Below are 12,051 nucleotides of genomic sequence, written 5' to 3'. Positions count from 1 at the left end.
AGCAACTACAGACGTCACAAAGAGAAGCAACACTGCCTAAGAGTGACACATAGCAGTGTTACAAAAGAACAACAACTTAAAAAAACAAAACAACAGTTGCTGAAATCTGTATGAATCTCCTTTAAGTCTTGGATTAATTTTTAGTTATAGGAAATAAAAAATTATAGTACTTGTGAAGGAAGGAAATTTTGTCTGCTTTTCCCACTAAAGTTTCTGTAGAGCTGGTTACTAGTTATTTCTCCGATTACTGTTTCATATACCGGACAAACGTCTAGTTTAAGCATGATCGCGCGTTAATCCAAATCCATGGTTTTTTTGAAAACAAAATACTTAAAACAAATTAAAACGAGTGCTAAGATAGTATTGCTTATATGATAAGGTAGAGGTAATTATGATCTGCCAACACTTGAAACACCGTACTGTAGCGTTTTCTACCATATTTTCTTAAACAAAGCAAAAACAATTTTTATATTTACTTTCGTTTCTATAAAGTTATCAGTTTACTACGAGTAGGGCCGGGCTGTTGTTTTCGTGAGCAGCTGGAGAGCGCGTCTCCAGTGGGGCGGGGACTTCACTGGTGACACCACGACGGGGCGGAGCTTCTGCAATACAAAATAGAGTTGCGCTTCTGTGATACAGTCAAGACCTACAACAGCGTGTAGTGAGAAGCGTTACTTTGCACTACTTACTACACACAGCGCGTAAAATCCTCAGTTGGTTTCCGTGCGCGCATTAACATCTTCCATAAGTGAAGTCCTTTAAACGTCAGTTACCGCTTTAAAGGTGTTCATTGTTCCTTTCGGAGAAGAGAAGCTATGGATGTGGTGTGTCTGCTGTGTTTGGTGCTGACCATCGGTTCTTGGTTTGCCTCCGCGGAAAGACACAGCGTCTACTGGAACAGCTCGAACGCAAAGTAAGTGCTGATCTGTGCTTTGGTGTAGTGTTATAGGGGATGTTCAGTGCAGCATGGGAAGCCAAGTGAGTGGTGTACTGGGTCAATCATACTGTCTGGTGTTTCCCAGTTTGTCCAGAGGGGAATGACGGTAACATCCTACTTTCTTAAGTTTGACACATGTAAAGTCTTATCCTACATACTCGCATCCGCGGACTTGCCATGCTTTCTTCATATGTCAATTAAAGATCTCTGTGACTTTATAGCCGTGGCTTTAGAGTGCTACAGCACCCAGCAGCAGATGGATGTAAAAGCAGAAGACTGTGAGCAAGTGCCTGGACAGATTCGTCACTATATTTAACCGCAACGCATAGACACAGACATACTCTAATAGTAAAAAATAGACCGACGAGTATGAACTTGGCCAGTGCTGTCTGCAGGGTTTGCACCTGTGTGCACTGTGCGTGTCATGGAAAGATGACTCTATTAAGCAATAAAAACGAGTTAATTCCCTAATATATTTACAAAGATACGGCATCAGGCAATTTAAAGAGGTTTTTCATTGGAGAGGAGAGATGGTGAGTCACACAGAGAGGGGCGCATATTGCTGATTAGTTTGTTTTGAGGTCAGAAATGTAATGGTATCCGACCACTCAGCGGGATCGATCGGGCCTGACATATCGCAGCGCGATTTATTGAGCTTTTAGCGTGGAGCGGGTGATCCCGACGTTTGAAAGACGGTATTATTTTAAAACCGAGCTGAAACAGAAGGACGCTCTGCGAGGTTCTGCTGCCGAGATAGGTCGATTAAAATCCACCACAGAGAAGAAACAAGGGCAAAAGCCATTATGGCTTTTTAGTCAGATTAGCTTACATTTCTAATTGCCCTTTAACATTGTTAATAGACGCGGGGCTAAAAAGAGCCCTGCAGCATGGAAAACAATTGTCCCGATAATTGGATAAGAAGTCTAATGGAAAAGTCCTGTCGTCACGAGGACTGTTAGTGTCATAAGTTAGTCCGTGTGTGAGTCAACAGACCAGGTTTGACCCACCTGAGTCACTACAAACCAGGGAGGGAGTCATGTTCAGGTGGGACAGGAGGTAAAGGTAACTTCACAGAAGGAAACTTGTAACCAGAGTCTTCCAGTCAGTTCCACATAAAGGACAGAAACTGGATCTCGGAGGCTTACTTCAAATAAGAAAGGCTGGAGGGGGAAAGGAGGCAGAGAGAGAGAGAGAGAGAGCAAGAGAGATTAGGGTGGTCTAATACAAAGTCAGATCTTATGTCTGCTGTTTTTAATCCAACTCTGCACTATTTTTGCTCCAGAAAGGGAGTTGCATAACTAGAAGAAAAATCACAATATAACACTAATCCCAAATGTGCCACATGGCTAAACATAGACTCTGACAAAGACAGACAAACGGGCAGAGATAAGCTTCATAGAACAGTTAATGGATCAGAGACACTTGTGGATATATTCTGCTTCTACTCTGGCACACTTTCGCTTGCTTATTGTCTGTCTCTAAAACACATTTTCACAGGGAGTGGAACTAAACCCCCATTCCACTTATTTTTATTTTTCTCATATTTTACAGTCTGATTTCTATTAGCCCCTCAGTCCATCATCCCCTCGGCTCTACATCACCATCCCCCAATTCACTCTCACTCCTCCTCCTTCTTCTCTTCGCTCTTCCATCGTCTCGCAGTCCTGTGATTTCCTGCCCGACTAAAAGCCCACCTGCCTACTACTGTCCCCAGTGATCTATCAGTCACCTGTTCAGAGGATTAAGTAGACCCATCAGCGACCTTTGGTGGAAGTGGGCCGTGGATAATTGATGCTAATTGATTCTTGGTAGGATTGTGAGCAGCAGTGATCTGTCTTAGGTGGAGGACAGTGACCAGATGGCAGTAGCCTGCCCACTCATATAGAGATATGAAGAAACCGGTAACACCTTAGGTGTGCGTGTTTGCCTCTTAATACAATCTGTATGTGTACTCATGTGTAAGCGTGACTTAATGATTATTGCTTAATCCTTCACTTCAAGTCTTTTTAGGGACTTGATCCAGTGTTTTTGTTTGTGTATTGTTTTCTTACACGACAGGTGGCGAGGCATGTTTTTCACAGTCTGGTCTGGTCTTGTTTTTACGCTACTTGTCTCTACCTGTGTCAGCTTTATTAGTGTGTGTGTGTGTGTGTGTGTGTGTGTGTGAGAGAGAGAAAGAGGGAGAGATTTAACTTCCTGGCTTTTAACAGGAAGCAATTATGTTTTTGTTGTGAACTGACAGTTCACGGATTGTTTCTGGGTCTTCGGAGTTCACGTGTCTCGGCGTCAGAGCAAAACAGGGAGTGACCGGTTACCGTAAGCAGCCTCACCGAGACGTGATAAATGTGTGACTCGCACTTCCACACACTGGGGGGCATAAGGGGGACGACTTCGCTGTTAATATTAGCCACAGCCAGCATTCCACCCCGCTGTTACTATACTCAACTCTGTCAGCTGTGCATGAGTGTGTGTCTGTGTGTTTCTCTGCCTTGTACCTGTCTGTTCCTCTTCTCCATCTTTCCACTCCTACTCCTCTCTTTTAACAGTTGGGTCTTCTCCCAGACTGGCCGCTAGCCTCAAGCCCTCCTTTTCTCTCTACTTACTGATTCAAGCACATTCGAGATCGCCTCATTTTTAAATCCAAATATGGACGATAGCGACACACTACTCCGCTGCATCCTTTTAATCTTTCATATCTGAGTTGTTTGGCTGCCTTCATCTATCTCCAGTGGCATGGGTTTGTGTCCCATGCCTCTGCTATCTGTGCAAATATCTTTATCAGGAGTTTGGTGTAATGTTATATTCTGTTTATCTCAGCCTGTGTCTGGCTCAGCCTGCCTTCACTGTTATTGATGCAGCCAGGCCTGCCTGTACATGTACACGTTGCCTGCAGTTTTAGGTGAACGGGGTCAATGTACTCCCACCTCCTTTTAAATCCCAACTATTACACACTTCGCCCCCCTCCTCTCATCACCCTTCTCCCTCTCTTTCGCTCTCTGTCGTGTCTGGTTGTTGGGCTGTAATCTCACCAGAATGGGAACACACACATACGCACACACTAACATCGAGTACAGACAGCTTGTAATCTGACCATCTGACCCAGAACACCCGACACAAAACCATCATCCTGGAATATTCATTCTATGTATATGCCCCTGGGATCCTGTGATGTAACGCTTCTCTGTTTTTCTGTTTGTGTGTGTGTGTGTGTGTGTGTGTGTGGATTAGTGGGTAATTGTTAGAATGTATGTAAATTACTTAAAACCTTTATTTGTCACATTGCATCATTCCCACAATAATCTCCCAGATGGGATCCATCAGAACAATCAGTTTCCAGCAATATCTCAGTTTAGCTTTACATGATTCTTGCCCCATCGTTATCAGGAGGCTTTGTGCCTATTCCCTGCTGATATAACTGTCCTCTTACCTAATGTGCTTATAAATGTTCTCGCATATCTTCACACATGATAGCACCGAAGCACCTGGGGTGATTTAGTTACCATAGTTTACAACAACAGTATATATTGTTTCTTAGGTTTGTTTTCGGGCTTTTTTTTTGCATCACGTCTGCAGACTCATCTGTTTTACTCTCTGCTCTTCCTCTCTGCTCCTTATCTGTAGTCCAGATTTCCTTCCCCCCTCCCCTTTCTCTACCAGTCCCCCCTCATCCTCACAGACCTTCCTCTGTTTTTGCCCCAGTAGTTTTCCATCAGAGGAGAACGAAGCACCTATCAGCTCCCGTTCTGCTAACATTAGAGAGGCCTGTTTTCGCCCGGTGTTATCGTCCTAAGCATGGGCAAGCACGCGTATGTGTACACTGCTCATTCATAGAATTTCAGACATACCGTGACCAGTGCTGCCCACTTGAAGCTCACTAGCGCCCCCCCTAAGGCTGACTCACCAGCAGATATACTTCAGCTCATGTTCTTGCAGATGGTTTATTTTGCATCAGTTAAAACTTATTTCATTTTTTTTTTTAATTAAAAAAAGTTAAATATTTGATGTAAATTCTTAGAAGTTAGTGAACTTGTGCCCTCTCTCCCTCAGCTAAACGGGCCAACAGATTAACTCTACATGACCTCCAGCATATTAAACCAAGCATGATACCATTTGGCCTCTTTCTATTCATCACAGACAGAATAGGAGGCTACCAAAAAGGAGGGGACCGGTGAAAAGAGAAAAAGGAGGCGGGAAAGAGGCCTGGGCGCAGGGTGAGAGAAGGGTGAAAGGGATTTGTGTTGAGAAATTAGCCTGGATGAAGAGCTCTGGTATATTATGTCAGCATTAAGAGACAGGACAAATAGAAGATGGAGGGTGGGGGTGGGGGCTAAATTTGCAAGAATAAAAGAGAGGCAGACGGAGGGAGGAGAGGCCGGACAGTGATGGATGAAGGGAGGGAAGAAGTTTAGAAGTGAATAAGTGAGAAAGGCCATTGTTGACAGTTTTAAAGGCTCTCATCCTGCAAAAGGATTGCTTCATATATGAACACACATTTCTTGAAACTGCTTAAAATGTAATCATTTTATCGACATCAGGTTGTATTTGCACATAATGGGGAAAGAAATCCCCCGTGGTTTTTGTTTTTATTGTAATACAATGAGATATAGAAAGAAGGGAGTAGATTACACAGGAAGCTGCAGTAATATAGGAAGACTTTTCATTTTATATTAGATTGGCTCTAATGGAGCTGCCCACTAGTGAGCAGCTAAACCCATTAGAACCACTGACAGCTCCTCACGCCCGTGTGAAAGGAGGTGTGAATCTGTCATACCACAGCAAATTAATCGGGTATTAAGTGTACACCTCAAAGTAAAAGTGTGTAAGAGTGGGGCTGGAAATTTGATGAGCGCGCCTTGTGAGAACACTGTAAACTATCCGAACTGCAGCCCCCACCCCCCCTCGCCCCCTCTGCTGTGACATTCCTGTGTGTGTGTGTACACTTACTACTGATTACCTGAGGAGCAAATGGAAGAAGAGGGGGGAGTGGTGCGTGTGTTTGATGTTTCAGACGTGCAGACTCTCTTCGTGACTCTGTTTTTGTGTGTGTGAAACATATATCTTCGGTGCTGACTCGGATGCTAGTGCGGGTGAGAAGTGGCGACCCTGAACTGTAACCTTTTGACCTGGCTGCCAGTTTGCGACTTTCCCCAGACGGACAGTGAAAGACAGACTCCTTGTGTCAGTAGTTTGAGCGAGCCCAGAGCGAGCTCAGGGGGACAAATGGTGGGAAGGGCTGTAGAAGGGAGACAGGAAGGGGGGGGGGGGGGGGGGGGGGAGCCAACAGCAGAGCAAAGACAATTGCAAAACTTCAAAGCTTTAGTGACTAGAAGTGTTGCAAAAGTCACCTGCAGTAAGGAGCAGTAATAACTATTCTGTTTTGTACCTTCACGACACATGCACCGCAATCAGAGTAACTTTGTATTGAGGAATGACCTGCAGAAAAGGAAGACTAGAGCCACCTTCAACCTTTGCTGTTTACCCATACCTCAGTCTCATGCAGGAAAACGCACACACACACAAACACACACACGCACAAGAGGCTCCAACAGACCTTGATAAACAGATGTGCTCATAAGCCCGGGGCATGAGACGCCCTGGATAAGGGGTCTTCAGAGAATCCCTCTCCCTTGAAAACACAGACACACAAAGCAATAGGCGGGAAGAAGAAGATGCAATGTGGAAAGTAGGTTTGCGACAGCTCACACACCTGGCTCTCCGTCTCATAGAGGACATAGTTATCACATTAACGCGACTCTCACTCTCCCGAGAACTGCCAGTCAGAGGCTAGTGTAGACGCGGGGAGATGCTAGAGTGCAGAGCTTTGATGAATGAAGACGTAAAGAGGGTGGTGGAGTTGAAGACGGAGCGAATTCAGTGGGCACGAATAGGTGGAGATTTAAAGAAAAAAAAAAAAGCATTAATTGAAATTAAAATAATACAGAAGTGTGAGAAGGTTTTATTAAACCACCAAAATCAGCCACTGGGACACACATTAGACACGTAAACAGCAGCCAGGGTAGTGAAAGCTCCATAGGGGTTAAGGTAGAAGGGGTTGAAGGGGCCGTGTAGCCTTCAGGCATTCTGTCTTTGGGGAGGGAAAGGGTATAATTACATCCCATTCATTCCTCCTCCCCTCCTTTTCAGGAGAACACATTGGCCCCAGACCCCTAACAGCTTTTAATTAGCCAGACCAATGGTGGCGAGGAGGAGGGGAAGTGAGGAGGTGAAGAGAAGAATAAAAGGAGAGTTTTCTTAAAAGCATGAGCCGTGAATGAAATTAGCAACACAATCTATCTGTTTTGTTGGCTTTTGACAAGCCCGTTTTCACATGGAGGTCGGCCAGACCGCTAACAAGGACACACTGTGGGGAAAAAGGTGTATCCTATACAATTTAAAACTACTCGTTACTTCAGAGGGAACCACTAGAGACCTCCAAATGTCTTGTTTTACCCAACCCTGTTATTACTGGTTTGACTGAAGAAAACAGTAGAGAGGAGCAACATGAGAGGCACGGCTTATTTGGCTAATTAGGCTGCTACAGATGTGTCTTTTCATTTCAGTAAAGCACTTGCCCTTGTAGACCCAAGACACACACACAGTCGCAGATAAACACACAAACAAAGGCGTACACACCTGCACAGAAGTGTACACACTTACAAAGGGCCTTTTCAGAGAGAAAGCTCAGGGTAGTGATCAGCTTATTAGCCCTGGAAAACAAGTATAGAGCTGTGCTCAGCTAACAAAGCGTGTTTTGACAGGTAGGTCAGCACTAACCCATACACACACGCACACAAGGCACACAAACAGTTACGCACACACAGAGGCAGGAAGAAGGGGTTAGAGGCCCTCATTTTGGAGCCAGGGTGTCTGTGACTTGGTCAGGGGTGTCCTGACGGGAGCCACAACAACGGGAGGGGAAGAAGGGGGAGGGTCTCAGAGGCACCGCGTCTCGCTTTGATGACAGGACACGCACATAAACAGGGGTTGTTTTCTTGTCACTCTCACTCCGCGCAACATGTGAGACGCAAGCGTCCACAAGCAGTTGCTCATAAGCACAGATTGAATTTGCGGATTAGAGCTTTTATCCCTGAGGATGTCATGGAAGTAATGTGCAAATATCAGTCTTTCTTCACCTCCTGGTTGATGGCGAGATTTGTGCACAGGCCAGCTGCACTTCGCACGCATGATGAAACTGAAAGGTTGGAGTTCATTAAAATCTCTTTCCCCTTTGCGCCGATAAATCTGGTCCTAATGGATTAGTAGCTTATTTTTTAACAAATAGTAAGAGTTTTACTACAGTGAACCTTTTTTTTTTTTTTTTTTCTCCCTATATCCTCGCTGAACATCGTCACCACTTAATGTGCAGTGATACTTATTTTTCTACCGCCTCTCCATACTTCATTAGGACTCCCGGGGCGAAACAAGCATAGGAAGTGAGCACAAAAAGGAGCCGGGGAGGCTTAAAAGAAGCCACAAAACTAAATGAAGGGTAAAGATGAAAAGGGAAAGAAAAAGAGTGAGATAGTCTGGCTCCCCACCTAGTCTCTCTGTGTCTTTGAGGAAATCAGAGAAAAAGAAGATAGAGATAGAGGCGGCAAATTAGCCAGAAAAGTCACGGCAGGAGCTCCGCCACAGATGGACAAACATTCAGGTGAAGAAATTAATGAGACAGAAACCAGAGAAGAGCTTAAAAACACTTGACAGAAAGACTCAGTGAGCTGTACCGAGAGGAAAGTGGACCGAAAGAGAAAGTGGGAAGAAAAAACTCCCCAAAAGATTGTTGGAGCTGAGCTGTCATGTGTAATTTAGTTTCAAGCAAGTGCATCTCACCCAAAGGGAAGAGAGAGAAAGAGAAGGTGTGCAAGTGTGTGGGATGGTGGGATGGGCTGTGTACGATTCTGGGTGTGTTTTCTCGCCCCAAAACAAATTGAACAAGTCCAGCCTGATCAGCCTCTTTCTAATTCTGTTGCTCAGACAGGTTTGCACAAGCACACAGAAAAACACATCCTCACACGGCATCACCCAGCTTTACCTGTCTGTTTATTTGTGTTATTCATGTCTCTAAGACTCTTTTCAGTTGCCGCACGTGTCTGTGTTTAACTAGTCCTCATCAATATCCAGAACACATCCAGCGTATTATCTGCTCTGCTGGGTGTGTGTCGAAAACAACAGATGAGATCCGCCTCTGTTACTCATTTTGGAAAACTGGGTGAGGACATTTGTCAGTAACCTCGTGTCTCTTTCTGTCTCCCCTGTAGCTTTCAGTGGAATGAGTATACGGTGGAAGTGCGCATCAATGACTATCTGGACATCATCTGCCCTCACTACACCCACGACGAGGTGCCGTCGCATGCAGCTGAGCGTTATGTGCTGTACATGGTGGAGAGAGAGGACTACGAGGTGTGCAAGCCTCACTCCTTCGATCAGCTCCGCTGGGAGTGCTCGCGGCCCTTCGCTCCTCATGCTCCCGAAAAATTCTCGGAGAAGTTTCAACGCTTCACCCCCTTCACCCTGGGAAAGGAGTTCCGTCAGGGAGAGAGCTATTATTATATCTGTAAGTATCTTTAATGATATTTCTGCTCAGTCTTCTGTGGTTAGAGGAAAGTTCCTTGTGTTAAACTTTTCCCTCCGTCTCACTTTGTCAGCAAAGCCAATGCATCACCATGGGAAAGACTGTCTGCGGCTGAGAGTGGATGTAGTTGGACATAAAGGCTCTGGAAAGAATCACTATGACAAATCCAAAGCACGTGAAACAGAAAAAATCTTGGAAGGAGAAAAAGTGAATTTCCTTGCTACAGGAGGAGTTCACAACCCCTCTAACCGTCTCCCAGCAGGTGAGCATTCTTTAAAAAATAGATTCCAGACATAGAAAATAATCACAGCGGTGCTGTGACTAAGACCAGCTCAGCTGGGTGTGTTTACCATCCCTGAGTGATGAAATCCTGTCCTAACGGTCCTTCCCATCTCTTCTCTCAGATGACCCTGCTGCGATGGAGCCAAATGTCCAGAGGAGTGTCGGCAACTCTGCAGCACAGCTGATCTCTCGTTCACTTCTTTTTGCCCTGATCCCAGTCTTATTAGCCCTGATGCTACACTAAAGGCAGTGAAAGCTCCACAACAGAGACATTACTAACCCGATGCTGGTCACCGGGACGTGAACGATCAGAGATTCTTTTTATACAGACTTTTTTTATACGAGCATGGACAGTGTGTGTTGTTCAGCGTGCGCTTGATGTGGTTTTTGTGTGTGTGAATGTGGAGCGTGGATCGCTCCAAAATAAAAAAGAGGACCTCAGAGACTTTTTTTTTTTTACTTTATTTTGAGGATTGAAATTCTCACTTATGACCATTTAAGCTGAACATTTTTGTTTTTTCATTATGAACGAAGTCGCAAACAGAACGATCCAAATGCTTTGTTATAAATCGACGGCAGCAAGATTACATTATCCTCACTGTCACGTGTCAACACATTTTCATAGCACTGGTACAGCTGTGCGTTTCATTAGTGAACTCTCTTTTTCTTCCTCTACATGTAGAGAAACTATTGATATTGTGTATTGTTGTCGGCAGCTGCCACAATATGTAGGATAATGTAGGATATTTGCCATGTTGTGTTGCACTCAACTCCTCGTTATAATGCTCCACATTTCTAAAGTTATCTGACATGTTATCAGTGGTAACGCAACCTGAGAAAACAGATGCTCTAACGGTGCAGCAGTGGTTCTCGCCCCGATTTCTGGCTTTTAGTGATGTCTATTGGTGCTCATGCTGATGAAATCTTTTCATGTAACCACGATTAAAAATGTATTCCAAGAACCTAAAGATATGCATATACTAAAAAAAAAAAGATGCAGTGATATTTATGTTTTTGTTAAGTCCTCATCTGTCAATTACACGGTTTCATGTGATGTTGTGAGCCAATGTTGAGAGCCACTGAACAAAACAAAGACAAACTCAGCATCTTCAGCACTTATTCACTCATTTCTATTGTTTCGACTGTATCATGGTACACTGGCTGATGTTTGCAGATGTTGCCCCACTCGCACTTCCTGAAACCTCAAACTGAAGGTATCTCCCAGAATACATTTTTTTTGTCTTTTTTTTTTTTTTGCTTGTGTCATTTTGTAAATGTTTATATGTACATTTGTACATACAGAAAACTATATGAAACTGTTTTAAGATGTGAAAAATCTTTAGTGAAATAAAAATGTGATGTAATCCAAAAAGAAGAAAAAGATCTGTCTGTTTTTTATCATAACTTATTTTGGATCTTGATAACCCACTGAGATCATCGAGATTTGGATGGATGACACAATATTTTGGCAGAGCCATCTATCCTCTGTCCGTCTCCACATTTCCACCCCCATGTCTTTCCCAGCCTCTCGTCTCTGCCCTCTCCTGCTTTCATCTCCTCTGATACAACATACCCGGGCTTAGATTTCAGACTCAAAACCAAACATGGACTAAGAGGGGGACAAAAAAAACACCCAAGAACCCAGAGAGAGGGAGGCCCACAAGCGAACTGACAGCTGGGTGTGAAAGTGTCACTCTCACCTCCTTGCTCATACTCTTTCACTCTTTTTTTGCCCTGTTTTTGCCCTTTCTTTTTCTTCTCTGAACATCGCCTTTTGAGGAAAAGCTGAACATCCGTCCACACAGCTGTATGTTGGAATGAGGAGAAAACAAACCTCAGAGCTGACTGAAAACTGTCAAAACTCACCGTTCCTTGTAAAACCGCACAACATACACACTCAAAATCAGAACATTATACTGAGCTGTTTGCTTTTCCGTGATAACGTCATAGCTTAAATTCAATGCAGATGATCACAGAGTCTCAGGTATCTTGTGCAATGCTGCACCCACAAATGTGTACAGTAGGATAAAGCAGGACATCATTCAACTGTGCCTGATGGGATGGATTAAATATGGTAGTCTCCACCGCTTTGATGTCTCGGTTCAACATTATGTCAGGCATTATGTGAAAAAGTAAATGTATGCTTTATAATACAAAAAATGTTCCTTTAGCTGTGCAAATACCATAAACCAAAAGTGAGCTTTCAGATTAGTTCGAGGACAAGCTTTTACAAACATGGCATAAAACTGTAGAAACATCA

The 12,051-nt window shown here is 44.1% G+C and overlaps 1 protein-coding gene across 1 annotated transcript; it reads left to right on the top strand.

Annotated features, from left to right (window-relative positions):
• Positions 1–651: 651 nt before the first annotated feature.
• efna1b (ephrin-A1b) lies at positions 652–11,172 on the top strand. Its single transcript, XM_085292045.1, has 4 exons — positions 652–913; positions 9,196–9,491; positions 9,583–9,771; positions 9,914–11,172. Exons 1-4 carry the CDS (start codon positions 816–818, stop codon positions 10,033–10,035), a joined length of 705 nt encoding a protein of 234 aa, XP_085148171.1. The 5' UTR covers positions 652–815; the 3' UTR covers positions 10,036–11,172.
• The last annotated feature ends 879 nt before the right edge of the window (positions 11,173–12,051 follow it).

The sequence above is a fragment of the Mchenga conophoros genome, linkage group LG11, assembly GCF_057382185.1.
Source record: "Mchenga conophoros isolate Kocher_MC1m ecotype Shallow Benthic linkage group LG11, M_conophoros_male_GT1.1, whole genome shotgun sequence".
Classification (NCBI taxonomy): Eukaryota; Metazoa; Chordata; class Actinopteri; order Cichliformes; family Cichlidae; genus Mchenga; species Mchenga conophoros.
This window is presented reverse-complemented; position numbering and strand designations above follow the sequence as displayed.

Coding starts and splice junctions, on each gene's coding strand:
- efna1b (XM_085292045.1), top strand. CDS start 816: ATGGATGTGGTGTGTCTGCTGTGTTTGGTGCTGACCATCGGTTCTTGG. Junction 914..9,195: donor TGGAACAGCTCGAACGCAAA/GTAAGTGCTGAT, acceptor TCTCCCCTGTAG/CTTTCAGTGGAATGAGTATA. Junction 9,772..9,913: donor CTCTAACCGTCTCCCAGCAG/GTGAGCATTCTT, acceptor CTCTTCTCTCAG/ATGACCCTGCTGCGATGGAG.